At 37.9% G+C, this 27,539-nt stretch overlaps 1 protein-coding gene across 7 annotated transcripts in view; it reads left to right on the top strand.

The window, feature by feature from the left end:
• The window catches only part of MAP3K20 (mitogen-activated protein kinase kinase kinase 20), a 167,218-nt gene that overhangs the window by 64,724 nt on the left and 74,955 nt on the right, over window positions 1-27,539 (top strand). For 6 of the 7 annotated variants that reach the window (XM_081584644.1, XM_081584641.1, XM_081584643.1 and 3 more), the window contains exons 3-7: window positions 13,518-13,605; window positions 18,667-18,768; window positions 22,289-22,354; window positions 25,862-25,890; window positions 26,011-26,148. In XM_081584644.1, coding sequence (XP_081440770.1) covers window positions 13,518-13,605; window positions 18,667-18,768; window positions 22,289-22,354; window positions 25,862-25,890; window positions 26,011-26,148 — 423 coding nt within the window. Of the gene's footprint in view, window positions 1-13,517; window positions 13,606-18,666; window positions 18,769-22,288; window positions 22,355-25,861; window positions 25,891-25,992; window positions 26,149-27,539 lie in introns of all 7 variants that reach the window. The other variant, XM_081584645.1, reaches the window with a different exon arrangement.

Here is a 27,539-nt window from a genome sequence, read left to right as displayed (position 1 = left end):
TTGAGACAATATGAACTACTTGTTTAACTACTGTTATTTTGGATCTCTGTTTCTTTCACTAGAAAGAAGCCACAGTGGGGCTTCTCTTGTGGCTCAGCTGGTAAAGAATCTGCCTACAATGTAGGAGACCTGGGTTTGATCCCTGAGTTGGGAAGATCACCTGGAGAAGGGAAAGGCTACCTACCCACTCCAGTATTCTGGCCTGGAAAATTCCCTGGACTGTATAGTCCATGGGGTCACAAAGAGACAGACACGACTGAGTGACTTTCACTTTCTTTCAAAAGAACCAGTTGATTAGAGAGGGAAAACTGAAAGGAATTAAGGGACTAGAGACCTCAATAAGATCAACTGAAGAGCAGGTTTAAGGGGAATAAGGCTAAAAGGTTAAGGTAAAAAAGGGCCTTCTAAGTTTGAGATGGGTGGGTAATAGAAAGATCTAAGGGATGGTCATAAATTGCTAAAGCAGAATGCTAGTGAAGGCTGCTGGAGGAGAAAAAGTGAAGGAGAAAGTATCTTGGTGCACAGAGAAGTAACCAAGAGGTAACCCTTCGATTAGACCAGTGTTTCTTTGAGTTTTCTGATGGGCCACCAGGGGTCTATCTGTGGACCGTGGAGTCTCATCTTGAAGAGTCCAGTTTGAGATACAATACAAAATACTATTTTATTGTATGGCTTCATTGTCAAAATGATTTAAGGCAACTAATAAAAATACAAATTGTGAGATTTAAAAAATTAAAATAGGAAAATGGGGCAAAGGGAAAATATGGTAAACAAACAAAATGGAAACAGAAATGAAAATAGTAAAATAAAAACACACTCATGAGGTTCTTTATTCTTTCTAGATATAGGCAACAAATTTGTGCCTAAGCTTTCTAGCAATCAACTTGAAAAATGTAACATGATAGGTTGTTGAGCAATGGGGATTAAAAACCAACCAGTTCAGAAATATCACAAATATTCCTTTTACTAAGACCAGATAGATTCAAGGGATTATATCTGATAGAGTGCCTGAAGAACTATGGATGGAGGTTCGTAACATTGTACAGGAGGTGGTAATCAGAATCATCCCCAAGAAAAAGAAATGCAAAAAGGCAAAATGGTTGTCTGAGGAGGCCTTACAAATAGTTGAGAAAAGAAGAGACATGAAAGGCAAAGGAGAAAAAGAAAGATATATCCATCTGAATTCAGAGTTCCAAAGAATAGCAGGGAGAGATAAGAAAGCCTTCCTCAGTGATCAATGCAAAGAAATAGAGGAAAACAATAGAATGGGAAAGACTAGAGATCTCTTCAAGAAAATTAGAGATACCAAGGGAACATTTCATGCAAAGATGGGCACAATAAAGGACAGAAATGGTATGGACCTAACAGAAACAGAAGATATTAAGAAAAGGTGGCAAGAATACACAGAAGAACTGTACAAAAAAGATCTTCATGACCCAGATAACCACGATGGTGTGATCACTCACCTAGAGCCAGACATCCTGGAATGGGAAGTCAAGTGGTCCATAGGAAGCATCACTATAGACAAAGCTAGTAGAAGTGATGGAATCCCAGCTGAACTTTTCAAATCCTCAAAGATGATGCTGTGAAAGTGCTGCACTCAATATGCCAGCAAATTTGGAAAACTCAGCAGTGGCCACAGGACTGGAAAAGGTCAGTTTTCATTTCTAGTCCCAAGGAAAGGCATGCCAAAGAATGTTCAAACTATTGCACAATTTCACTCATCTCAGGCAATGGCACCCCACTCCAGTACTCTTGCATGGAAAATCCCATGGACGGAGGAGCCTGATAGGCTACAGTCCATGGGGTTGCTAAGAGTCGGACATGACTGAGCGACTTCACTTTCACTTTTCACTTTCATGCATTGGAGAAGGAAATGGCAACCCACTCCAGTGTTCTTGCCTGGAGAATCCCAGGGACGGGAGAGCCTGGTGGGCTGCCATCTATGGGGTCGCACAAGGTCGGACACGACTAAAGCGACTTAGCAGCAGCAGCAGCAGACGCTAGCAAAGTAATGCTCAAAATTCTCCAAGTGAGGCTTCAACAGACTGGTTCCAAATTGGGAAAGGAATATGTCAAGGCTGTATATTGTCACCCTGCTTATTTAACTTATATGCAGAGTTCATCATGCAAAATGCTGGGCTGAATGAAGCACAAGCTAGAATCAAGATTGCCGGGAGAAATATCAATAACCTCAGATATGCAGATGACACCACCCTTATGGCACAAAGCAAAGAGGAACTAAAGATGCTCCTGATGAAAGTAAAAGAGGACGGTGAAAAAGCTGACTTAAAACTCAGTGTTCAAAAAACGAAGATCATGGCATCCGGTCCCATCACTTCATGGCAAATAGATGGGGAAACAATGAAAACAGTGACAGACTTTATCTTCTTGAGCTCCAAAATCACTGCAGATGGTGAGTGCAGCCATGAAATTAAAAGACTCTTGCTCCCTGGAAGGAAAGCTATGACCAACCTAGACAGCATATTAAAAAGCAGAGATGTTACTTTGCCAACAAAGGTCCATCTAGTCAAAGCTATGGTTTTGCCAGTAGTCGTGTATGGATGTGAGAGTTGGACCATAAGGAAAACTGAGTACTGAAGAATTGATGTTTTTGAACTGTGGTGTTGGAGAAGACCCTTAGAGTCTCTTGGACTGAAAGGAGATCAAGTCAGTCAATCCTAAAGAAAATCAATCCTGAATATTCATTGGAAGGACTGATGCTGAAGCTGAAGCTCCAGTACTTTGGCCACCTGATGCTAAGGGCTGACTCATTAGAAAAGACCCTGATGCTGGGAAAGATTGAATGCGGGAGAAGGGGACAACAGAGAATGAGATGAGTAGATGGTGTCACCGACCTGATTGACATGAGTTTGAGCAAGCTCTGGGAGTTGGAGATAGACAGGGAAGTCTGCCGTGCTGCAGTCCATGGGGTCGCAAAGAGTCAGACACAACTGAATGACTTAACTGAAGTGAAGATGATTATAGTTAAATTATAACTGTATATGACTGAACCTAAAAACATAAAAAATTTTCTTTTGTATCGTAGGAATATAAAGATGGTTTTGAGGAGAGCCATAGTAACCAAGTTTACATTGTACCCCAATATTGGGCTAAAAAGTGAATACATTCAATCAGGTAGCTCTTCCAGTTACTTGAGTATGTTTTTAGAATGATTTATATCTTTGCATAAATTTAGGTAAAATAACCCCTAAAAATTGAAAAATAAGACATGTCAAGAAAATTGAAAAGAATTAGAGTTTTTAGACTTGTTTAGTCGCTAAATCATAGCCAACTCTTTGCAACCCCATGGACTGCAGCATGCCAATCTCCTCTGTCCTTCACTGTCTCCCAGAGTTTTCTCTAATTCATGTCCATTGAGTTGGTCATGCTATCTAACCATCTTATCCTCTGCCACCCCCTTCTCCTTTTGCCTTCAATCTTTCCCCAGCATCAGGGTCTTTTCCAATGAGTCAGCTCTTTGCATCAGGGCCATAGTATTGGAGCTTCAGCTTCAGCATGAGTCCTTTGAATGAATATTCAGGATTGATTTCCTTTAGGATTGACTGCTTTGATCTCCTTGCTGTCCAAGGAACTCTCAAGCTGTCCAGAGTCTTCTCCACTAACACAGTTCAAAGGCATCAATTCTTCAGCACTCAGCCTTTTTGATGGTCCAGCTCTTGCATCCGTACATGACTGCTGGCAAAACCATAGCTTTGACTATAGGGACCATTGTTGGCAAAGTGATGTCTCTGCTTTTTAATATGCTGTCTAGGTTTGTCATTGCTTTTCTTCCCAGGAGCAAGGGTATTTAATTTCATGGCCACAGTCACATCCGTGGTGAATTTGGAGCCCAAGAAAATAAAATCTATCACTTCTTCCACTTTTTCCTCTTCTGTTTACAATGAAGTGATAAGACCAGATGCCATGATCTTAGTTTTCTGAATGTTGGGTTTTAAGCCAACTTTTTCATTCTCCTCTTTCACCATCAAGAGGCTCTTTAGTTCTTCTTCACTTTTTGCCATTAGAATGGTATCATCTGCATGTCTGAGGCTGTTGATATTTCTCCTGGGAGTCTTGATTCCAGCTTGTGATTCATCCAGCTTTCGGCTTCAGTTCAGATCAGTTCAGTCGCTCAGTCATGTCTGACTCTTTGCAACCCAATGAACTGCAGCACGCCAGGCCTCCCTGTCCATCACCAACTGCCAGAGTCTAGGCTTAGGAAAACATGTAATGTAGTGTAATGTGAAAATTAGCCTTCAGATGTTATCTTTTACTATCTCTACTGAACACAAAGAAGGACTTAGATTTCAGCATGAAGGTTAGTGAAAAGAAAGATTGTGGTGGTGGTGATGGTTATTAATATGGGAGAGTTTGCTTAAATGGAGGCTATCTCTTCTTTAAACCTTTAGGGGAGAAATCATCTTAAGAGTCTATGATTCCAGGTTTTTTTTTACCATATATTTGTTGGGGTTTGGTGCTTTTTTGTCACTCAGTAGTCTGGCAGATATCACATACATGCTTTTGTCATTAGTTATTGTTTGAGTATGCTGACAGAACCCAGAAATAGTGAAATCATTAAATGGAAGAATCTAGGTATTCAAGATGCTGTCTAATTGGTGTCTACAAATGTGAAAGGACTTTTCAGACTATTTAAAAATTAAATTTGCCTGAATTCTTCTAAACGATTTTGCAGATTTCCATAATAAATGTAGCAAACATTTCTCTTATGGGATATAAATAATCAAACTCTGTTGCACTGTACAGTAATATTATAAAGCACTTAACTAATCAGATTGTGAGAGTTGCTCAAAATTCCTAACCATGTAATTTTTGCATAGAGAGAGGGTGCTTCATGCTGTGCAATTAACTGGTTTTATTAACTATAAATTTGGTCGTTGCTCACTGGCCTGATGGCCTAGTGAAAATTAGATCTTGGTTCTTGACTTGATCTTGCCCAGTTGAGTGTCAGGAAGGCTTGGAAATCTTACAGTGGAGGTAGTGGCTGAGGCCCTAAGGGGAGTTGATGAAGAGTTGTTTCTCACTTTTTTGTAACTAACTAAAGAGAGTTTTGGTATTTTTTTAGGTCTATTATAATTTTCAGATGTTCTATAAACTAACATCCCATTCTGTATTAAAATTAGGTTTGTAAAGAAAAGTGGGAGGGTTTAGTGATTATAAACAGAGCTTTGACATAAGACAGTCTGTGTTAAAAACATGGCTTTGCCATTTTTTGTGCCCTTAGGCAAGTTTTAAAATTTCTCTGCAATAGTAGAAGGCCCTCACTCGTGATTTGCTTTGAAGCTTTAAAAGGTCAGTCTACCAATTGCATATATCATCACCAGACAGAATGATGTTTGCATTACTCATCTTTCTGAAATTTGATTATTTTCATCAGGTTCTTTAACTACCCCTTCCGTTTCTTCATACTACATATATTTAAAATACAGATAAATGCCTCTGCTCAAAAAAAGCATGCAAGTGTTTTAGAATTATATTTATATAATGTTTTGGTTCTCTAGGTTAATCTGGGCTTCCCTGGTGGCTCAGACAGTAAAGAATTAGCCTACAATATGGGAGACCTGGGTTTGATCCTTGGATTGGGAAGATCCTCTGGAGGAGGGCATGGCAACCCACCCCAGTATTCTGGCCTGGAGAATTCCATGGACAGAAGAGCCTGTGGGCTTACATTAATCTAAGCCATTAAATAACATTAGCAAATGTATTCATAGCAAATATAAAACACTTCAGAATAAAAGAGCAAGATCACAAACTGAAATAAAAACAAATGAATGGTGACTTCCCTGTTGGTCCAGAGATTAGGAATTCTCCTGCCAGTGCAGGGAACATGGGTTCAATCCCTGGTCCAGGAAGAATCCCACATGCCACGGAGCAACTAAGCCCGTGAGCCACAACTGCTGACCCCACGAGCCTAGAGCTTGTGCTCCGCAACAAGAGGAGCCGCTTCAATGGAAAGTCCATGCACCACAACTAAAGAGTAGCCACTGTTTGCCGCAATAGAGAAGCCCACACACAGCAATGAAGACCCAGTACAGCCAGAAAAAAACAAACAGAGGAGCTTCTGTAGTGGTTGAGTGGCTAAGATTCCCAATGCAGAGGGCCCAGTTTTGATCCCTGGTCAGGGAACGAGGTCCCCACATGCCACAACTAAGACCACATGCCGCAACTAAGACCGGGAGCAGCCAAATAAATAAAATATTTTTATAAAATAATGTAAAATATTATAAGACTAATATAAAATATTATTTTTTAAAGCTGTCTATATGAATTGCTTGGCACAGTAGACACTCAGTGCGTACTAGCTGTTTTTGTACAGAAGTCTACAAACTGAAATCTCTTTGAGCAAAGGCAGCTTTTGATAAAAAAATATATAGATGAACGGACTCGTATTTTTATTGAAGTTTTTAAAGGGGGTGGGTAAAGAATCCACCTGCAATACAGGAAATGCAGGAGATGTGGGTTCCATACCTGGGTGGGGAAGATCACCTAGAAGAGGGCATGGGAACCCACTCCAGCATTCTTGCCTGGAGAATTCCATGGACAGAAGGGCCTGGGGGCGTACAGTCCATAGGGTCGCACAAAAAGTCAGACACAACTGAGCAACTGAGCACAACACCGCACACATAAACATGGAAAGTCAAATATGACAAATACATGAAGCTAACTAAGTGGAATCCAATGTGGAAGAATCTGATCTTTGCTCGTAAGCTTGACTTGACTCTGAAGGATAAACTGGTTAAAAAGGAAAGGGAAGACCTTCAGAGAAAGGAATTGCTGCTGCTGCTGCTAAGTCGCTTCAGTCGTGTCCGACTCTGCGCGACCCCACAGACGGCAGCCCACCAGGCTCCCCCATCCCCAGATTTCTCCAGGCAAGAACACTGGAGTGGGTTGCCATTTCCTTCTCCAATGCATGAAAGGGAAAAGTGAAAGTGAAGTCGCTCAGTCGTGTCCGACTCTTAGCGACCCCATGAACTGCAGCCTACCAGGCTCCTCCGTCCATGGGATTTTCCAGGCAAGAGTACTGGAGTGGGGTGCCATTGCCTTCTCCAGAGAAAGGAATTATCGTTGGTTAAATACCTGGAATTTCTAGACACTAGGGTAGGATTTCTGTTCTCCCTTAAGGAGATTGGAGCCCAGAGAGGTTAAATCACTTCCGCTAAGTCACCCAGCTTATGGGAGGCATAGCCAAGACTCCTGCCTCCAGCCTGTTTGACTCCAGAGGGTATCCTAATACACCGCAGTTAATGACCTCAGTTTCGTTTATCACATATCTATCGAGGACCCACTCTGAGTAAAGCAACTGTTAGAAATACATCAAGTTAGGTTTTTTTTTTAATAGAAATGGATAGAAATTTAAAGCATGAAGGAATCTGGAAGATAATTTTGTCCGGCAAAATAATTTTCTAGAGAGAAACAAGGTTCAGAGTAACCAGGTGCTCCAGGGCCATCCATTTTGGAATTAGAATTTAAATTTCCACTGACCTAGTTTTGATTACATTATATTGTGTTTTATTATTTTTTTTTAAAAGCCTAATCCTTCATTAATTCATACTTCAAGTCTTATTCCAGGGCTTTCTTTGGGGAGGTTTTCTGTGTAATTTTAGCCCCAAGTGATCTCTTTGACCAAGTTACATAAGTTGTTTAGTGGAAAGTTGAATGCTTGAATGTGCTTTTGTTATCCAAACTGAATACAGGTTTACAATATATCTGACTTTTTCATGTCATCACAGTGACCTTCTGTTGTTGAGCATGAAGAATCTAAAATCTCTCAGTCTTTTATACCTTGGGATATCTCTTACATCCCTGTCCTTAAATCTTCAGTATTTATTTCAGTCAGTTTTAGCCAGCCTTCCATCCTGCCAGGTTAGTCTGTCCTTAGTTGGATATATACTTAACTGGAGAGCAGCCTGATCCCTGGAACGGAGCCCAGGCAGCTGTCCCAGTAGCTGCACGTGGTAAGTCTCCTGCAACCCACCAGGAAAACCATTGAGCAATAAAGACTTCCCAGCACCAGTGACATTTGTAATGCATCCCGCATGACTCCATCTCGGCTGTTCACGAAGAGCGAGCAGAATGACTGGTTTATTTTTCCTTCTTAGTATTTCTAGCCATTTTTCTTCCGAAGAAATGTCTTCATGACATCATACGTCGTGAGGAATATAGGCTGTATTATATTATGGAACCTGAATTCAGTTCGTTTATCCTTCTTTATTTCCCTGAATACCTAAAGGACAGTATTTGAAAGAGAACCTACAGAACTGAGAGATTTACTGCTTGTCATGTGCCTGTGTTATTGAATGGGTCTCATTAAGCCTAAAAGTGACTCAAAGAGCACGACCTGGGTATGACTCTGGTGATTAAATACAGAATTGAAAATCATCCTAGCCTATTTTTAATGTTCTATAGCACTGAGTTTTTAGAAGTGGGAGCTGGTTTTCCATCTTGCAAGAATCAAGTTTTTATTTTAGGAAAATGCCCCTAACATAGTATTCTTGGAGTAAAAATGCAATGAAGTAAACAACTTTTTTTTTGGTTTTTGACACTGGTTCTTGTGATCTGACATGTGTAAATCTTCTGATTACTAAGAGAGTGCATTCTGTCTCAATTAAATCAGAGCCTGAAACAGAAGAGAAGGTCTACCTACTTCTTGCCTGAAAAAAGCAGGATGTTTTGACCTCATACACTACTGTTTTAGGGTTTTGTTTTTTTCTTTTTTGGCTGCACTGAGTCTTCGTTGTGCCGTGGGCTATCTCCATTTGTGGTGTGGGGGCTTTTCATTGTGGTGGTTTTTCTTGTTGCAGGGCACAGGCTCTAGAGCTCAGTTCAGTAATTGTGGCTGACAGACTTAGTTACTCCCCGGCTTGTGGGATCTTCCCAGACCAGGGATCGAACCCAGGTCCCCTGCATTGGCTGGAGATTTCTTAACCAGTGGTCCACCAGAGAAGTCCCTGTTTTTGGAGTTTTTAAATCAAGTATTTCCCCTTCTGCCTTACATTCTGCTGCTAAGTACGATAGCTCTGGGCTCCGTGGGGATAATGATAAGAGGTATGCTGTACTGAGAAGACCAAGGACATTGTCTTTTCGAACCCATCCTGTTCCTTAGAAGCTTGGTTCAGTTGTAGAGTTTTGTGATGTTGGCCCAAGCCTAGGAATAGGGCCGTCTTAGTCCATTCAGGATGCTGTAACAGAATCCTGAAGATGGGATGACTTATAAACAACAAACACACTGATAAGTTCTGGAGGTTGGGAAGTCCGAGATCAAGTTGTTAGCAGAGTCAATTTCTGGTGAGAACCTACTTCCTGGTTCACAGTTGACCATCTTCGTGTGGTGTCCTCATGTGGCCAAAGGAAGGGGCAAGGGAGCTCCTTTATAAGGGCGCTGATTCCATTCATGAGTCTCTACCCTTATCACCTTTTACAGGTCCCACCTCCTTATACCATCACTTTGGGGGTCAGGTTTCAACATATGGATTTTAGGGGAACACATTCAGCCTATGCAGAAAGTGTGTGTGAAATGTAGCCCCACTACTGAGAATCAGGGCTCCATTTTTCAGTGTGTGGTAGAGGAGTGTCTGCTACAGTGGTTATGGTGTGGGGAAGGTGTGGACTCAATAAGAATCTGGCTTACTTGCAGAGGTGATTTTGGAAATATAAATGGTACAATGCATTGGGTAGAAAACTGGAAGCAGAAGGTTTAAGATTAAGCAAGCTTCTGCATTCTATAGGGCATGCTTGGAGAATAGCCAAGCAAGGAAGGGCTCTCAAGAAATTTTTCCCATTTGATTGTCGTGGACTGCAAGAGGCAACTTGTAGCTGTCCAAGGCTTTATCCTGAAAGTTCAAATCAACAAAGGGCTCGTGAACACAAATTTCAATGTGGCTTCTACTCTAGTTGTATAATTGATTGACTGGCATTCTTACGAAATAATAGCCTGAAGTAACCCTTATGCATGTAAAAGAACAGAATGAATATTGAAGCAAATCCACACCCACAGGCATTTTACTCTTCTCACTGCCCTGTTCAGAGTAAACATTTACTTTACATGAACTCTTACCATGGCAGTTATTTAAACACACTTAATATCATTATTGTCAAATACTATTTGTTCATCCACCGTTCAAATATTATTGAGCTTCTGCTGTATAAAGCATGTGACCTTTCTCCCTCATGTGCTTTTATACTAGACATGGTGCAAGACAAGCAAGGCTTCTCTGAAGAGCAGTGGGCTACGAGAACAAATGTCAGAAGGGAGAGGAAGATCATTTAATAAAACACTGAACCAGAGTCTGAGTAGGTGTACTCAGTGTCCAGACTTTTGTCTCACGGCCTCTCAGAGTTTATGGACTTCTTCAGGAATAACCCAGGAGATGTTTGTTCTGGATGCATGTCAGGAGAAACTCAAAGCTCAGAGATTAACTAAACTAGTCCTTATATACCTAGGGTAGTTCTGAGGAGGCGAGGAAAGAATTTTACCTCTTTCTGATCCAATCCTAGAGAAAATCAAAATTTCCGTGCAAATCAATATTTTAAATGATATATTTATATGCTCTAGTCATACATATTACAGATAACATGCATGTACTGTTTTTTCTGATTAAAAATTATAGAGGCTATTGTAAAGAATTTGGGAAATATGTGGAAATTTTAAATCAGTTATGATTCTTTTTACTGCCTAGAGCGTGCTCAGTTTCTTCAGTCATGTCTGACTCTTTGCAACCGTATAGACTGTATCCCACCAGGCTCCTCTGTCCATGGAATTCTCTAGGCAAGAATACTGGAGTGGGTTGCCATGCCCTCCTGCAGGGGATCTTCCCCACCCAGAGACTGAACCCACATCTCCTGCATTGCAGGCAGATTCTTTACCCACTGAGCCACCTGGGAAGCCCTTTGCTACCTAGAGATAAACACAAATAATACATTTTATTTCCTCCCCATCTCCTTTCTTTTATGTGTAATTTTAATTTTTTTTAAAAAAAATGTGGGCTCTTATCTTCTTAAATTTGGGGGAATGGCTATTCCCCTTTAAACTATTGGGGAATGGCTACCCACTCCAGTATTCTTGCCTGGATAATCCCATGGACAGAGAAGCCTGGCTGGCTGCATAGTCCATGGGGTCGCAAAGAGTCAGACATGACTTAGTGACTAACACTTCCACTTTCAGTATTTTCTAAGTACATCCATGTTTCCACAAATGACAATATTTTGTTCTTTTTTATGGCTAAGTAATATTCCATTGTAGATATGTACCAAATCTTCTTCGTTTTAATAGTATAAAAATATTTAAATTTTTTGGCACAATAGAGCATTATTTTAGCCTTCATTGTTAGTATGTTTCCTTTTTAACATAAAACTGAACTTTTTCAAGACACTAATCCATTATTTTGATGTGTAAGCCATTTGCTAGAGTATCCCAGAATTTAAATCTGGAAAACAATGGGAAAACAACAACTGAAGGAAAAATTATTTGCTGCATACTTAGTTCAGCAATTTCCATTGATGAACTTTGACAAGCAGGTGCCTATAGAGGCAAATCTCTATAATACATCTACTTGCATTCAGATACTGGCTACTATAAGCACAGGTTTTAATAATTCAATTAATCCCAGGTATTTCTGTTGGCACTTGTTTGAATTGCTAACAGGTATCATGATTTCCATTTATTGCAAATATCACTGATTTATTTAATCTATCTCTACTTATTATTAGCCCATTTCCATGAAACTCATACAACACTCTAAAGTAGCATGTTGTTTTCGAGATGTTAAATCAAATTCTTGGTTTATTAAATTGGAACCTAAAGCCTTATTCCATAAAAATATCTTTTGCTTGCAAATCACAAGAGTTTTTCATAACTGTAAAAAACTAAAATATGAGCACAACAAAGGAATACAAGATAATAGTTGTTCTGTCATTTGCATAGACCTACTCAAGACCATTTAGACATGCTTACCAATACCTGAAAAGATAAATTCTTTCTCCAAGATATAATTTGTTAGTATCTTAAATGTAAGCATGAAAGATAGCTGAAACACTGAAAATTCCATGTCATGCTGAATTATAAAATCATTGTCCAAGGATTCAGAATATTCTTGTATTTATTCTTTATTGATGAAAACATTTTTAATGGCTTTGAGATTTAGATATTCTGAAGAATATACCAAAATGTCCCAAAGGATAACACTTCCTGGTTTTGACCAACACTGGTTCCGACCTTAATGCGTCCTCACGTTGAACTCTCATGCTTTACTCACAAAGAGTTGATCTGCCACTGAAAAACAGAGGGCTTATGATTTCCAAACTTCACATGAACTCTATTTTTACAACAAAGGTCATTTATGCTGATTTAGAAATAGAGTTGCCATATGGGTGAATAATTGTATTTATTGTCCAATTAGTGTATTTTCTTTCTACTTGGAAAACTAAATTATGAGAAAGTTGTTTGATGAATACAGTTGGGTTTGGGTAAACTCCGGGAGTTGGTGATGGACAGAGAGGCCTGGCGTGCTGCGATTCATGGGGTCGCAAAGAGTCGGACACGACTTAGCGACTGAACTAAACTGAACTGAACCTCTACACACAGTGAACACTCAGTGATTGTTGAGGAATTATTTCTATAGCCCCCTTCAACACTTACTAAAACAAATTGTCAAATCAACGTTGATAAAACGAATGTCTCATCCAGTCACTAATGATGCTCCTTTCTCTTGTTCACACATTGACCCCATGTCAACCCATAACCTCTGTTTTCTGTCTAGTCAAACCACCTTCAAAGCAAGTATCACACGTTTTTAATGAAAAATCATCTCCTACTGGGGTGTCCCCAGTGGTGCTAGTAGTAAAGAACCTGCCTGCAAGTGTGGGAGACATAAAAGACATGGGTTCAATTCCTGGGTTGGGAAGATCCCCTGGAGGAGGACGTGGCAACCAAGTCCAGTATTCTTGCCTGAAGAATCCCATGGACAGAGGGGTAAGAGTACTGGAATGGGTAGCCATTCCCTTTTCCAGGGGATCTTCCTGGCCTAGGGATCAAACCCAGATCTCCTGAATTGCAGGCAGACTCTTTACTATCTGAGCCAATTTTGTCATAACTGTTCATCCAACTGATAGAAATTTAGCTGTGTTGCAGTCTGCCAGAGGGGATATTATGCAGGGGAAAAAAAATCTGTTTGACTTTAAGGAAGAAGGCTTTTACTTAAATAAATATGGCATCTCCCCTCTTTAATCATCCCCCTCTACTGTCAGTCATGTTGGCTTGCTAGTAAGCACTTCTGCTGCTGCCAGTTCAACCTCATTTCTTTTAAAAATTTTTCAGAAACCTTCAATATAAATTCTTAATCTATCAAGAAAACTGCCAAAGACACCGTTTTATTAGTATCACATGCTTGTTGAACACATACACATCTTTGTAAAGTATGTAACAGAAAATTGAATACAAAACCTATGAGACTTTTATAAATGTGAAATTTTATGCAATTTTGTATTTGATTTTTGTATAGGCAGAAATACTCAGCGTCCTCAGTCACAGAAACATCATCCAGTTTTATGGAGTAATTCTCGAACCTCCCAACTATGGTATTGTCACAGGTAGGAACTCTATTTGACTTTTTTCTTTCCCCATTTACCTAGCTTTAGATTCTTTAATATGCTCAAATGCTTAATATTAGGTTCTGTCATGAATTGTGTGCTACTGTCAGATGTCACTTTTGTTGCTATAAAGCATTAATAAAACTGATTATATCAATATAATTAAGAATGGTGTTTCCACTTCTACCCATGTTTAATTGTGCTAATTATATCTGTTAAATGCTATTTAAATGCACTCGCAGCTGCAATACCAATATTTAAAGGTGCCGTTTAACTAAAATTTCATTTAATTAGTTGAAATGAGCAATGTTTTTTGTAACTCTGTGACCTTTTACAAATTAAGATTTCTTGAGCTACTCATGTTGTAATTCTTCGCAAGGCATTTTAATCCCATTAGAGCATTCTTTCTTCAAGGTCTCTGATGTGAGAATTAATATTTTTCAGGTTTGGTCATCTGGGTTGGTAATGTCCTTGATCTAAATTATCACATAATATGGAACAGCAATTTATAACTGACGGAAATACCCTTTCCAAAATGGAGCACACAGAAAATTTTGCCATATAAAAGTACAGAAAGGAACCTATTTATATTACTTTATACTCATAGTTGTATAATCCAATAAACAGCTTCAGGTCTATGAGAAGTATAGTGTTCAATTTTACAATACATAACTTTGACCAAGTTCTTTATCATGGCAGTTCTTTGACCAAAATAAAACAAACAAGAAAACATTAAAAGATCAGCCAGCCCTCTTTTCTTCTACTGTAGTGGTAAGAACTTGGATTGTCTTTATATATTGTCTTAAACTAACAACAAAATACCCTCAATAAAAAGGACTGGGTTAGGTACTTCCTTATAAATTATGTTATCTAATACTTAGAATAACCTATTTCAAGTAAGAAACTGAAACTCTAAAGTACTTTTCCAAGATTACCCAACTAATGGTAGAACCACAGTGGTATAAATTTCTCAACTGATTTTATACAGAATCTCCTCTTCTTATACGTAAGCTAGGTTCTGGAAGGCTGTGAGCACACTTTAGATCCAATAGATGAGGAAGACTGAGTGTACTGCTCCGTTTTATGTAGGAGACTTGAGTATCCTCAACCAACCCCCTGCAGATAACTGAGGGATGATAGTACATATGCAGCTGAGTCAAGAGTGGAAGGTCAAATGGGTTGGGAATGATAGCACTTGCCTTACCTCTTGAAATGAACACTAACATGGCAGACTTGTAAGTAAGTAAGGCAGAAAGAGACAACAGCCAGGCATGAAAACCTTAATCACCCAACCCAGTTAGCTCCCTCACTTTAGAACCTCATTATCTTTCTCAGATATTGGAGTCCTGATAGGGAAACCTTGAACAGCTTGAATCTATTCCATCTTGAGTGTACTTGTTAATAAAAAGGTTGTTGCATCAGGCAGCTGTTGTCACTCATACTGAGGACTTGGAAGAATAATTTATCAGAGTGATGGAATGGAATGGACACCGGAATAGAAATTGAGAGATGAAATCTTGTCTTGATTCTGCCAAAGCTCCATAGATGGGTCCCTGATGATCTGTGTCTCAGTTTTCTCTTCATGAGTGAAGGGACTAGAATTGATTATTTCTGGATAAGGGTGTGTATACGTGCACCCGTGCATGTGTGTTGGCCGAAACTTCTCATCACAGAGACGATTTTCTAAAACCTGCTTATAAGACTTAGAACAGAGTCCAAGAGGCAGCTGCCATTTTATTTCCCTTGGAAGGGAAGTGAACATCTTTTCCTCAGATCTACAAAATAATGGGATGACTAGAATCTCCAAAGTCAGAAGAAAAGGTACAATAGAGGGTCATCTTTTCTTTGATTTTTAGAAACATCTTAATTCTGTACTACCGATCAAGCAATAACCATGAACTGGAGTAACTATAGTAATTTCAAACAAAATAAACTTAAGAAATATTACTAGAAATAAGTTGGGTCATTCATAATGATAAAAAGGATCAATAGGAAGATATAGCCATTGTAAATGTATACATAGTTAACAATAGGTCCTCAAAGTGCATGAAGCAAAAACTGACTGTAAAGGAGAACCAGTCAGTTCAACAAAAGAGTTTCAGTATCCCCATTCTCAGTAATTGATAGAACAACCAGATAGAAAATCAGCAAGGATAGAGAAGACTTGACAAACACTCTCAACCAGCTCTACACACCACCCAACAAAGAATGCATATTCTTCTCAAAGGCATATTCTTTAGCATGCACGATAAGTTAAATCATGAAATAAACCTTAATACATCAAAAAGAATTGAATAAAATGGAAGACCAGTTCAAGTTCAATGCATGAAGCAGGGCACCCAATGCCAGTGCTCTGTAACAACCTGAAGGGGTGGGGTGGGGAGGGAGGTGGGAGGCGGGTTCAGGATTGGGGGGACACATGTATACCTAAGGCCGATTCATGTTAATGTATGGCAAAAGCCATCACAGTATTGTGAAGTAATTATCCTCCAATTAAAATAAAGGATTGAAGAGTTCTCTAATCACAATAGAATTGAAAAATCAATGCAAAAAAGAAACCTGGAAAATTCCCAAATGTTTGAAAATTATACGACACATTTCTAAACGGTCAGTGAGTCAAGAAACCACAATATATTTTTAAAATGCAGCATATCAATATTATAGGTGGAAGACAAAGTAATACTTAGGAGGGAATTTATAAACATATTAAAATGCAGAGACATCACTTTGCTGACAAAAGTCTGTATAGTCAAAGCTATGGTTTTTCCAGCAGTCATATGGATGTGAGAGTTAGACCATAAAGAAGACTGAGCACCGAAGAATTGATGCTTTTGAACTGTGGTGCTGGAGAAGACTCTCGAGAGTCCCTCGGACAACAAGGAGATCAAACTAGTACCCTAAAGGAAATCAACCGTAAATATTCATTGGAAGGACTGATGCTGAAGCTGAGCCTCCAATATGTTGGCCGCCTGATGCGAAGAGCCAGCTCACTAGAAAAGACCCTGATGCTGAGGAAGATTGAGAGCAGGAGGAAAAGGGGATGACAGAGGATGAGATGGTTGGATGGCATCATCGACTCAATGGACATGAGTTTGAGCAAACTCTGGGAAATGATGAAGGCCAGGGAAGCCTGGCATGCTGTAGTCCATGGAGTTGCAAAGAGTTGGACACAACTGAGCAACTGAACAACAACACATCTATGTTTTATTTAAAAAGAAGGTCTGAAATTGATCATTAAGCCTTAACCTTAACAAACTACAAAAAGAACGAAGTAAACCCAAAGCAAGGCAATGAAAGGGAATAAGGATTAGAGCAGAATAGAATAACATAGAAAACAGAAAAATAATAGAGACAATCCATGAAACTAAAATTTTGGTTTTTGTAAAGCTCAGTAAAACTGACAAACCTTTAGCTGGACTGACCAACAAAAAAGAAAATACAAATTAGCAAAATCAGAAATGAAGGAGAAGATAGCATTATGATCCCTACAGAAATTTAAAAGGATTATAAGGGAATATTATGACCAACTTTATGGCAACAAATTAGACAATTTAGATGCAATGAAAAAATCCCTAAAAATATAAAAATTTTCAAAACTGACTCAAGAAGAAACAAAAAAATCTGATCAAAACTATAAGTAAAAAATTTTGAATTCATAATTTAAAATATTTCCATAATGAACTTCCAAAATCAAGTGATTTCACTGATGAATTCTATAGGAAATATAACACCAGTCCTTCTCATACTGTTTCTGAAAATAGAAGGAACACTTACCAGTTCATTCTATACAGCCATCATTATCCTAATAGCAAAACCAGACAGAACCATAATAAGAAAACTACAGACCACCATCCCTCCTGAATATAGATGCAAAAATCCTTGACTAAAAAAAAAAAATCCTTCACTACATATTAGCAAACTGAATCCATCCACCAATAAAAAGGATTATACATTACAACCAAGTGGGATCTATCCCAGAAATGCAAGGTTGATTTAACATCTGAAATCAATTAATGTAAAACACTGTAGTAGAATAAAAGACAAAAACCAATTTGACATTCTACAACACCCATTTATAATAAGAAATCTCAGCAGGCTAAAAATAGAAGGGAATTTTCTCCACCTGATAAATAACATCTATAAAAGGAACCATGCAAATATCTATCAACCCAGTGAATCAAAAAAGTGAATATGATAGATCAATACAATGAAATACTATTCAGGAGTAAAAAGGAATGAAGTACTAACACATGCTACAACACAAAAGAGTCTTGTAAACATTATATGAAGAGAAAGAAGTCAGACATAAAGGCCATATATTGTTTCATTCCATTATGTGAAATGTCTAGAAAAGGCACATTTGAGAGTAAGAAAAGATAAATCACAGGGCTGGGGCTGACAGTGGTGATTAAGTGGGCAGAAGGGATTTGTTTGGGATCGTGGAAAGGTTCTAAAATTGAATTGTAGTGGTTATTGCACAACTCTGTAAGTTTCCTAAAAACCAAATTGTATGCATATGGTGGGTGAATTTTATGATACGTAATTTATATCTCAAACCCATTTTTAAAGGAATTTTCTCACTTTCTTGGCCTTTTGTAAAGCTTTTTGTGAGGACTCATCTAAATTTGAGGACTCATCTAAATCCTGATGCAACAAATATTGATTTGTTCACATTGTCACATAAACCCTCTGACTTATGTGTTTAACCTTATTTATCTCCTAAGAATAACAATTTTTTGAAATACCTATATTCATGCCTGCCTTTGTTTCAAATGCATTCTTGAAACACCTTTGTGTTTCTGAATTCCATCCAAATGGCTTTTGATTTCATCACCAGCTGAAGTTTTATTATCCATTCTGTTTAGTGGTCTTGTCTTTGACAGATTTCTTTCCAGGATGATATTAATTTTGAGAAAGCACAGCATAGAACAGTTTTTTTTTTTATAAGTTTTAATGTCTTTTGTTAAATTCTTTAACACATTTTCTCAATGAAACCATGCAGTCTTACTTGTGAATTGTGCCTTGGTTTTAATTCTATGCTTATCTTTCCTTTGAAAACAGAATACGCTTCTCTGGGATCACTCTATGATTACATTAACAGTAACAGAAGTGAAGAAATGGACATGGATCACATTATGACCTGGGCCACCGATGTAGCCAAAGGTAATGTTTCGTGTATTCTTACAGCGTAGTTGGAGAGATCCTGACATGGTGACTTAAGTCGGAAGATTTCTTATTCTGTCTTAATATGTTCTTTTTTCAAACCAAAAGTAGCAAGAATTCTGCAGCTTACTGTGCACACAATATTTTAGCCCATTGCCTTTCCACTGCTGCATTCTTTTCTTCTCTTTCCTTTCTTTACTTTACTTCTTTACCAAAAACCAAGTTTCAACAAAATCAGTGGCTCCAAGGCAGATATTTTGGCCCCATTTTGTGACACTGTAATTGACCAGCTTGCTCAATACATTAAATGGAAAGATCATATTTCTGTTATTGTTCTGTAAGTCTCAGACCATAGTATCCAGAAAACGTGACTTATTGTAGGATTAGTTCTACTTCTTTTGTATACATAATAATATGCTAAAAATAGTAACCACTTGCAAAAAAGTTTTATTTGGCCTTCAATGCAAAAGCAATTCAGGTTTTATTTTATATTTAATGTAACCTTGAAAATCACCTTTGGAAATGAAATATTTTTTAATACACAAAATCCCTAAACAAGGTGCCTAGTTCTTTTTCCCTCATAAATTCCTTCATAGACAAATGCTCTCTAAAGCAATTTAAACTCCATTTATTTTTATCTTTTTTCCATTTTCCTAACTGAATGTTTCTGAGTTTTATTTATAACTGTCAAAGTTGCTTTGGAAACAACTTAATCTAAATAATGAATGCTGATGGTTACATTTGTATTCTAGCAACCCCTGGAAAGCAAGTGTGTCCAAATTTTACTGGGACAATTAGCTCCTTTGCATTTTGCTGCTCCAATTGCTACAAGTATCTCTTTACAAAGCAAATAAAAGGATATCTAGTACTCAATAAGGAAAGCAACTCATACTTCGCTTTCACTGTAAAGTCACACAGAGACTTCCAAAAGTAATAGTCTTTCCTTTGGGGAATTATCCTATCTGTTTTAAGTTTCATCAACACCTGCCAAATTCTTCAACTAGAGAAAGTGGAAATTAAAAAAAAAAAAAAGTTTCATGCAAAATGCTGCAGCTTGAGTGATACTTCATTACCTTATAAGAATAATAAGCTCTATGTTTAGGATGGTGTACTTAAGGCTTTGGCTGTGTTAATTAACTTAATTGTGTATTCATGCATGAGACATCTCAAATCAGTCTTAAAATTTCTCATTCTTCAAGACATTTTCATGGAACATCGTAGCCACTTCTTTGCATATCAGGGGCCACCTGTTTGTAAGCTGGGTAATGTGGAAACTGCCTGAAGCATTGTGGAAATACTCTTAGAGAAATGTAAATACATATACAAGCAGTCCTTGACTTAAAGCACTTCACCTTGAAGACATTTGCATTTAGGGTGCTCAGCCAATTACACCCATCTTATTACTTAATGGCACTTAAGATGGGTAGCAAACAAATCAACTGACACCAGTCACTTGGCTTCTTGCTGTGCACACTGTTTAGCTTCCCTGGCCCCTAGCCTGTAAACCTCATCCCTCCTGATCCCTTCCCCTGCAACAGTCCCTGTCTGTGGGGTAAGTCCTTTGGCTCCAGATCAGCTCAGTCATTCCTGGGGTTTCTCAAGAGTCCTGGCTGTATCAGAAAGAAAAGGAAGAGAAGGAATAGGACTAAACAGCAAACTGGAACTAGAGGTGAAAAACTGGGATGAAGAAGATGGGAGTGTCCAAAACTACACAGTGATAGAAATTACTTTTTGGTGGCTGATGAATTAATTTGAAAGGCAAGTTCTAATGTGTTCAGCCTCAGGTGAGAAGTGTGAAGCAGAGAAGACAGTTGTTTACAACTATACAGTTAGTTCTTAATATTTAAAATGGCCTACAAAAGGAAGAAGAAATCAATGCTTTCAGAGTGACTTCAACCCTCTCTGATAAAGCTATGTGTGGAACTTGGAGATGACATAGGAAGCCTTGATTTTTGTTGATTCAGTTTTGAATTCAGCTGTGCCCTTCAGCTTGGCCATGATTGAAGCCATTGAAGCAACAAGATGTTGAGAAATCAGAGGATGAATAATTCATTTCAAATAAGAGTCGATTCATGCAGTTTTGAAATAGGCATTGCTTAACATCACTGGAAAGAGAAAACCTTCTCAAAGGCAAAACAGACTCTCTTCTTTCTGGGTGGGAAGAGGGAAGGAGGGCAGACCAGTATATCTGAAATTGCTGCAAGTCAGCCAGCAATGGGTAAAAGGAACAATTAAAGCTAACAAACCTGGATCCAGTCTCCGAATGGTCATCATTGATTCCAAATCTCCCCAAAGTGACACCTGTGAAATATTTTTTAGGAAACCCTGAGTTTTAAAATTGATGGAGATATTTTTCAGGCCTCCTGTTTTCTTGCAATAAAAATATGGCAGAATTGTAGATAGCACTATCAAAACACACTAAATAGAATTTTATATGATTGTGATTACAACTGTTTATGTACACTAAACATTTTATAAATGTATACTATATGTTATACACATATACCAGCTTGCTCAATACAATATGGTACTTCTTCTCAAAATATCTGCAGTGAGGAAGAAAGTCCCTATATTCAAAGCTTTTGTGCTTGAGTGTTTTTTTAAATTCTCTATTGTCAGCAAATGTAGAAATGATGTAGCTTTACCTCTAATAGTAATTAAACAGTTTCTACCTGAAAAATTTTTCAGGAATTGGATTCTTAAAGCAAGAGAGAAATGACTATGAAATTCTGTCATAAAAATTATTAAAAGTTACCCAAGTTGTAGCTATTGAATTTTCACAGCTTGGAATATGTAGAATGTAATATTAGAAGAAAGATTTCCTTTATTCCAGTTACATTTTATTTAAGATATTTGAGTTGCTAATACTTTTGTTGACTCTTCAATAATAATTTTAAATGGCAAAACTACTGTGTATTTTTCTATCTGAGGATCACAAAATTCTTTACCAACCATAACTAACGAATTCAACCAGTCTTCCCATCCCTACCCCACCTCCACTCCCAGGGTCTTACCAGAGTGAATACTGAGAAAATAAATGAAGCTGCCTGGGGTAACTTCAGACATGCAAATGGAAACTGAAATTTCTGGTCAGAACTGTGGCTGATTTAGAAGGCAGTTGGTAGTGGAATACCTTAGTCACTTAATCACCTTATCATTTCTTCCAGTGGTATCTGTTTTATTTTTGTGCAGACTCCAGAAAATCAAGGTATCCTATTGGATGCTGTTAGAAGCTAGCTTTATCCACAATCAAATTCCAACTTTATGACATTAAAGCACATAAACTTTCCATAGTATTTAAATTTTCCTAGTGTAGGCATGTCCTGTCCCTATTTTATCTATCATGGAAGAATAGAGCACATGGATTTAATTTTTGCTATTAAATCCTTTGTAAAAATATGGAAAGTAATACTGATGTTTAAAATAGGTAATACTGATGTAATGTTGAAAATTATATTAACTATATTTCTATTATAATATAATATAATTATATTAATTATATTTCTTTTTGTATGAAAAGGAATGCACTATTTACATATGGAGGCTCCTGTCAAGGTGATTCACAGAGATCTCAAGTCAAGAAATGGTAAAGTAGTCATATGTTTTTATCTCACCTATTTTATTATAAAATACATGCACCTTTGTATAGAAATAAGCATCGTGCTTTCCATATCTTTTGTAACCTGCTGTTTGACTCAAAGCTATTACCATGAAAATCTTTCCATTATTAATAAATTCAAAATCCTCCCCATTATTTCAAGGGGCTGCATAGTATTCCACTAGATAAATAGCACAGAATGTGGACATTTGGGTTTACGTTTTTTTTCTATGATAAAAAAAAAAAGTTAAGCTTAATAGTTTTCAGCAAAAATTTTCAACAGATCCCTAATTATTTATCTAGAATCATTTTCTAAGAGGTATTGCTGGATCCAAGCACATAGTGGTAGTGTATTTCTAGCTTCTATTTTTAGATGACTCTCTGTACTAGCAGTTTTGAGTTTTGTTCTTGTTACTCCTGAATTATTTGGTGTAAATTTTTTATGTCACTCATATTACCTGGAGGAGTGCCCAAAAATGATCAGTGGGGTTTGGAAAGTAAAAGCTTTCTTTTTCTTCTTTCTCTTCTTCTTTGCTTCTTAAAGTTTATTTATGATCCTGTATTTTATAATTTGTAGAGTGAGCACTTTTAAATGACTTGCAGGATTAGATGTTACCTTCAAGTAGGAGTGGTAATTGAATGCTTCTTCCATTACATCACTTGAAAATTACTGGAGAAAGGCAGTGGTGTTATTTAACTAGCCAGCACTGAGAGCTTGCATGAGAGTTTGCTACTTAAAAAAAAAATTTGATATCGATTATTTACATGCTTTAATTATTTACTTGTTTTCTAAGTGATTCTTTATTACTTGTTTTCTAAGTGATTCTTCTAAAAACAATTTATTTTTAGAAAATCTTTAAATCATTGCAGTTAAAATGGGTAAATACTAATAGTGTGATCCTTGGAATGGGTAGTCATGGTCAGTAGAGAAAGAGAACTCAGGAGTTTGACCAGCTGCCCAGGACCATGATGCTTGTGGAGGTGGAGACGGGGAAGTTGTTGGCAGCTGCCACTCCTCAGCAGTTCAGGTTGGACCACCACCCCAACCCTGAAGTTGACTCTGGCTCTTTGTTCTTGCCCTTTTCTAGGTTTCATCACTTTTCCTTTAGCTTTCCTTAGATGTAAGTTTCTTAGAGCTAAAAACTTTTAAAACACATGGATTAACAGGAAGTCGTTGGGCTTCCCAGGGGACTCAGTGATAAAAAAAAAAAATCTGCCTGCCATTACAGGAGACACAGGAGACGTGGGTTTGATCGCTGGCTTGGGAAGGTCCCCTGGAGGAGGAAATGGCAACCCACTCTAGTATTCTTGCCTGGATAATCCCATGGACGGAGGAGCCTGGCGGGCTACAGTCCATGGGATTGCAAAGAGTCAGATACAACTGAGTTACTGAGTATGCATGCTCAACAGGAAGTCATTGGAAAATAATCTAGAATCTAGTAGGAAGTATCAAAGTTTATGACTTTGTATATTTTCAATTCTTGCTCAGAATTTCAGTCTAAATAAGTGTTTGATATAGTTTATCAGTATATCTTAAATATCCCATGAGATAATGGTTAAATTATTCAAACTGTCTTTATGAAACTAACAGTGGAGAATGTTTGCATTTTTTGAAATTATAGTTGTGTAGTTACTTGATGGTAAAACACATACACACTGAAACAATATAGAGCTAACTTTTAACAATTTTGGGCGGCAAGAGAGAACAGTAGGACTTTCATTTTCTAAGTTATATAGTTTTATGATGTTAGATTTTTAAATAAAGACTTACTGATCTTAAGAAAAGATAGAAGTATTTTTAAAATAACTGAATATAATATTAACAATATTTGCAAAATGTATAGCTTATTATATATAGTATTAGATTTAACCTTAGGCTGTTTCTGTGTATTGGATCATGAAAAGATTATTTTCCCCACTTGTCAAGGTCATTAGTAACACCTAATAAGTACCGATAATATACCGTGTTCAAGGCATTGTGTGGCTTACAAAGGAAATGCTAGAAACATTCCTTTAGGATTCTGTCCTTGACCTTCTCCCTTCTTACATTTTATTCACCCACTCCCATAAAAGCCCTAATTGATCGTCACACTGTCAAATAGATCTCAACTTCAAAATTATGTATCTGCTTATTGAACATATTCACATAGGTATTTTGTATGACCCTAAAATGTGTTGTGTCCAAGTTGATCTTTTCATCTTCTGCCTATCCCCTAACAAATTATTCCTGCATCCCCTTTCTCAGTGAGTGACAATACCAGTTGCCTAATCCGTATTAAATTTTAAAAAAGGAGTTACAGTTTGATTGCCAAGTTCCTGTTATAACCATTATGCCGTATTGCCTCTATTTTATTTCCTCTTTGAGTCTTCTTCCTCCCCCATAGCCAATTATCCAAGCCCAGTTGATTCTGCTTCCAACCTGTTTCTTGACTTGGTCCACTTCTCTCCTGTCCTTTTCACAGACTTAGTGCAGGCATCATCATCTCTCTTGGACTACAACCCTGCCTGCACAGTGATCTCCTTCCTGGTGTTCTGTCCCTCTGTGCACATTTGACCATTTCATTCCTCTGCTTAAAACTGTTCACTGGCTTTCCATGTCTCGCAAAGGCTCTTCTGGACCTGGCCCATACTTTCCAAAACTGCATACCTCTTCCTCTGCTCCTGACCTTTTTCACAAGCTCACTCTTCTGCTTAGAAAACTACTTTCCTTCCCCACTTCTCTTTCTGGTTAGCTCTAATTTGTTCTTCAGGTCTCAGCATAGCATCATTTCTTCCAGGGAACTTTGACCTCCTTACAATATGACTTCTTAGACTGTTGTTTGGTCCTATGGCAATCTCCATATCTCTCATCACAGAACTTATCCCCACTTTATTAGAGGTGTTTGCTTAACTCTGTTTACCGTTAGACTGTAAGCTCCACTGCTTAACTCTGTTTACCGTTAGACTGTAAGCTCCACCAGAGCAGAGACAATGCCAGTCTTGTTCACCTTCCTCTGCTAGAACATAGTAAATGGCTTTGCTCACAGCATATGCTCAATAAATATTTGTTAAATGAATGAATGTATAATGTAAATATATGAGCATTATCTCCACCTTCAAGAAAATTACTCTTCAACCAAAAGGAAAAACTGTATTTACCATGAAGCAATAATGCTAATGACTTGCTCAGTAGAATGTTGACAGTCTAGTGTCAGAATCCAAGCAAAAATTTGGTTTCCTTGACTGCAACTGATCTATGCCTTTTTTACTAGACAATGTTACATTTAGTTTAAAATGGGGTCTTGAAGCCCTTCTAATCAGCACCTCATAGAATTAGTTTTGTTTTATTATTTTTTATTTTAATGTCAGCTCCTTTTTGTAAAATCTTCAGTGCGGTAAATACTTTGATTTTACTGTTCAGAATGCCACATGGAAGATAAAAATAGAAGTTTATGATTTTTTTCAGTATAACTCAAACTGGATGATTTTCATAATTTATGTTTTTTTCCCTTTTAGTTGTTATAGCTGCTGATGGGGTGTTGAAGGTAGGACTATTAATTTTTTAATTTTAAGAAATTTGGTTAATTTTAGATGTAGGTTTTATGACTGATGATTGCTTTATTAGTCAGTAAAAAGAAAGTTGATAGTCCTTTCTCTTTTCTCAGATCTGTGATTTTGGCGCCTCGCGGTTCCACAACCATACAACACATATGTCCTTGGTTGGAACTTTCCCATGGATGGCTCCTGAAGTTATCCAAAGTCTCCCTGTGTCTGAAACTTGTGACACATATTCCTATGGTGTGGTGAGTTCATTTCTCATTTTTTGTTACTAAAGGGCATTAAAAAGCAAACAATGTACAGAAGCAGGGTATAACGGTTTAATATAGTTTTAAAGCAATGATACTGTTCCTGGTAGAATATCCAGAGCAGTGGCAACAGAGAGAATATTTTCTACTAGAAGGTTTACTCTGATCATTTTTGAGTTATTTTGTCCTGTGTTGAGAAGAAACCAGTGCCATTTGCAAGAAGCAAATTAGATGGATCCTCAAATAGTATTAGATCTGATGCCCTTCTGCTTTCCTGGGTGGACATTATGACTGTAGAATATCTCTATAAGTCAGTGGAAATGTAGATCCTTTAGAATGGGACTTCATTGTAGTGTGTTGCTCAAAAACCACCCACAGATATGCTAAATGAGTTGATTAACAGGAAATTTTTGAGTGTCAGCCATTAAAGTGATGAGTGAGTTTCCGGAGAATGCAGAAGAAAATGTACTTATTTGGTACATGGCCTTGCCCATGTCTGCTGCAGGTCTCATAGAGTGGCTGTCTGAAACCTGAATCTAAGGTTTCACAGAAGACTGGCTGAGCAACTTAGTTATAAGAATAGAATACTGTGGGGGTTGGGGGTGGGAGGCTCGAGGAACAGAGACCACAGGAGCCAATCAGTGAAGAAGCAGAAGGAGGAGTTGCTAGAGGAGGAGTTTTAAGACGGATCATTCTTAGAGGAATAAGTTGTATCTGAATTAGCAGAGACGAAGAAGTGGGGCAACAGGGGAGTGGAGGGGTGGGAGGGGAGAGTGGGCCGGGCAGCTCTTTGTGGAGGAAGGAATTCATTGGAGCCTTTTTTGAGGATAAGTTTTTTATCCCTAAAAATGCTATATATCCTTTACAAAAAGCCCAAAATAGCATTTGGAGGGAATTCCCAGGCAGTGCAGTGGTTAAGATTCTGCCCTCCCAATGCAAGGGGCACTGCTTCCATCCCTAGTCATGGAACTAAGATCCCACAGGCTTCTCACAGCCATCAAGGCTTAAAAAAAAATAGTATTTGGAACCTCAGTCTTCACCTCTCACCTCTTGATCATACTGCCTCGCTATATTGTTACTTCTTTGAAGGACATTTTCATAGTAATGGGGGAGAAAGCTGTCTAACTTTAGGCCAGATCAACACGCCTCTTCCTCCTGACTTTGTGTGTTTTCAACTAAAGTGAGAGCGGATGGTACAGGAGGATACCAACACTGTCAAACACATTCCTGTTTCTTTAGAGTCAATCAGGCTCTAGGTACTTCCTGCTGGCCTCAGTAAGTTCTGGGCTGGTTTCAGTTCACTAGCTTTTTCTGTCATACTACATCTTATGTACACAAAATGTATATAATATCAATTTTATTGGCTATTGAAAAAAATCATGTCATAA

This window comes from Giraffa tippelskirchi, chromosome 3 (assembly GCF_054371585.1).
Source record: "Giraffa tippelskirchi isolate mGirTip1 chromosome 3, T2T-mGirTip1v1.2.pri, whole genome shotgun sequence".
NCBI classification, from domain to species: Eukaryota; Metazoa; Chordata; class Mammalia; order Artiodactyla; family Giraffidae; genus Giraffa; species Giraffa tippelskirchi.
This window is presented reverse-complemented; position numbering and strand designations above follow the sequence as displayed.